Below are 1,184 nucleotides of genomic sequence, written 5' to 3'. Positions count from 1 at the left end.
TTATTATTATTATTATCCTTCCTGTCTCCCCAGCGGCCATTTCTTTTTCCCTCATCCCAACCCGGCCAAGTTCATCCAGTGTGACCTCTGGGGTCAGGTGTTTGAGGTGGACTGTCCTGCCGGTCTGCTCTGGAACGCCTACCAGGAGACCTGCTACAGCCCATCCCCCATCTCCGGGTAGACAGGGACGGAATGTAGCGCTCCCCATCCAGCCCAGTGGCTGGTGAAACTTTACAGGGAACACACAACTAAACTAAGGATTCCCACCGTACGAAAGAACATCTTCTGTGCTGTTTGAGTAAAGAGAAACACATCAAACAATAATAAGAACATCTGCTGTGTTGTTTGAGTAAAGAGAAACACATTAAAACGATAATGGTCTTTAATTAAGTGCTGGGAAAAAGTAAGACAGACGGAAAAGCGAAGCACATCAAAACGATAATGATCTTTTAATGCAGGGAATAGACAGACAGAGACAACAGAGGGAAAGTAAAGAAGTAGGAACTGTTCCTACCAGTGGCACTCTCCAACTACCCCCACGACAGGACAAAATTACTTTGAATTATCTGATAACTTTCCAGAGATCTCAATGCTCGGGGTTTTACTCGATGCATATTTCAAAATGTAGACATTAATTTAAGAAGCTCACACACCCGTGTACATTCATTTCTTGATTTTTCCAGATGTCGCATAGCTGGCTTTTGTGTGAATTGGAATATTGACATAATTTGGTAAAATGTTAGCCCTTTAAATAAATTTCCTGGTAACTGTGCACTGGGATTGTCGTAAATTTTAGAATAAGATTGCAGCCATACCTTCTGCGTGTAATGGAACTTCATGAGATAAAAGTTACAAGGAAACACCTCGCAAAAGTAATTAGTTGCATTGGACCCTACCCCGGGAGCACCACACTTCATACGTGGCCTACAACGATGTTATCTCCACTATTACCTTTTTACAGGCCAACAACTTGATATGAATTTTTGATTGAATGAATAAAAATTGGATGCATGACGTTGAACAAATGAAACATTTGTTGTTTATGTTTGCGGGGCCAGAATACTGTTTCTGGCAATAAAGAAAAAGTGGAATTACATAAGTCAAAAGATATTTCCCCAGTATATCACTGCAATTAAGGCAAAATGTCCAGAATACAAGTCTCAGATCACCCCCCCCCCTCTCTC

General features: G+C 41.5%; 1 protein-coding gene across 1 annotated transcript in view; it reads left to right on the top strand.

Annotated features, from left to right (window-relative positions):
* The window catches only part of LOC106011157 (peritrophin-1-like), a 13,529-nt gene extending 12,499 nt beyond the window's left edge, over window positions 1-1,030 (top strand). Inside the window, exon 8 of the mRNA XM_013079798.2 lies at window positions 34-1,030. Coding sequence (XP_012935252.1) covers window positions 34-181 — 148 coding nt within the window. The 3' untranslated portion in view covers window positions 182-1,030. The remainder of the gene's footprint in view (window positions 1-33) is intronic.
* The last annotated feature ends 154 nt before the right edge of the window (window positions 1,031-1,184 follow it).

This window comes from Aplysia californica, unplaced genomic scaffold, assembly GCF_000002075.1.
Source record: "Aplysia californica isolate F4 #8 unplaced genomic scaffold, AplCal3.0 scaffold00004, whole genome shotgun sequence".
In the NCBI taxonomy this organism is placed as follows: Eukaryota; Metazoa; Mollusca; class Gastropoda; order Aplysiida; family Aplysiidae; genus Aplysia; species Aplysia californica.
This window is presented reverse-complemented; position numbering and strand designations above follow the sequence as displayed.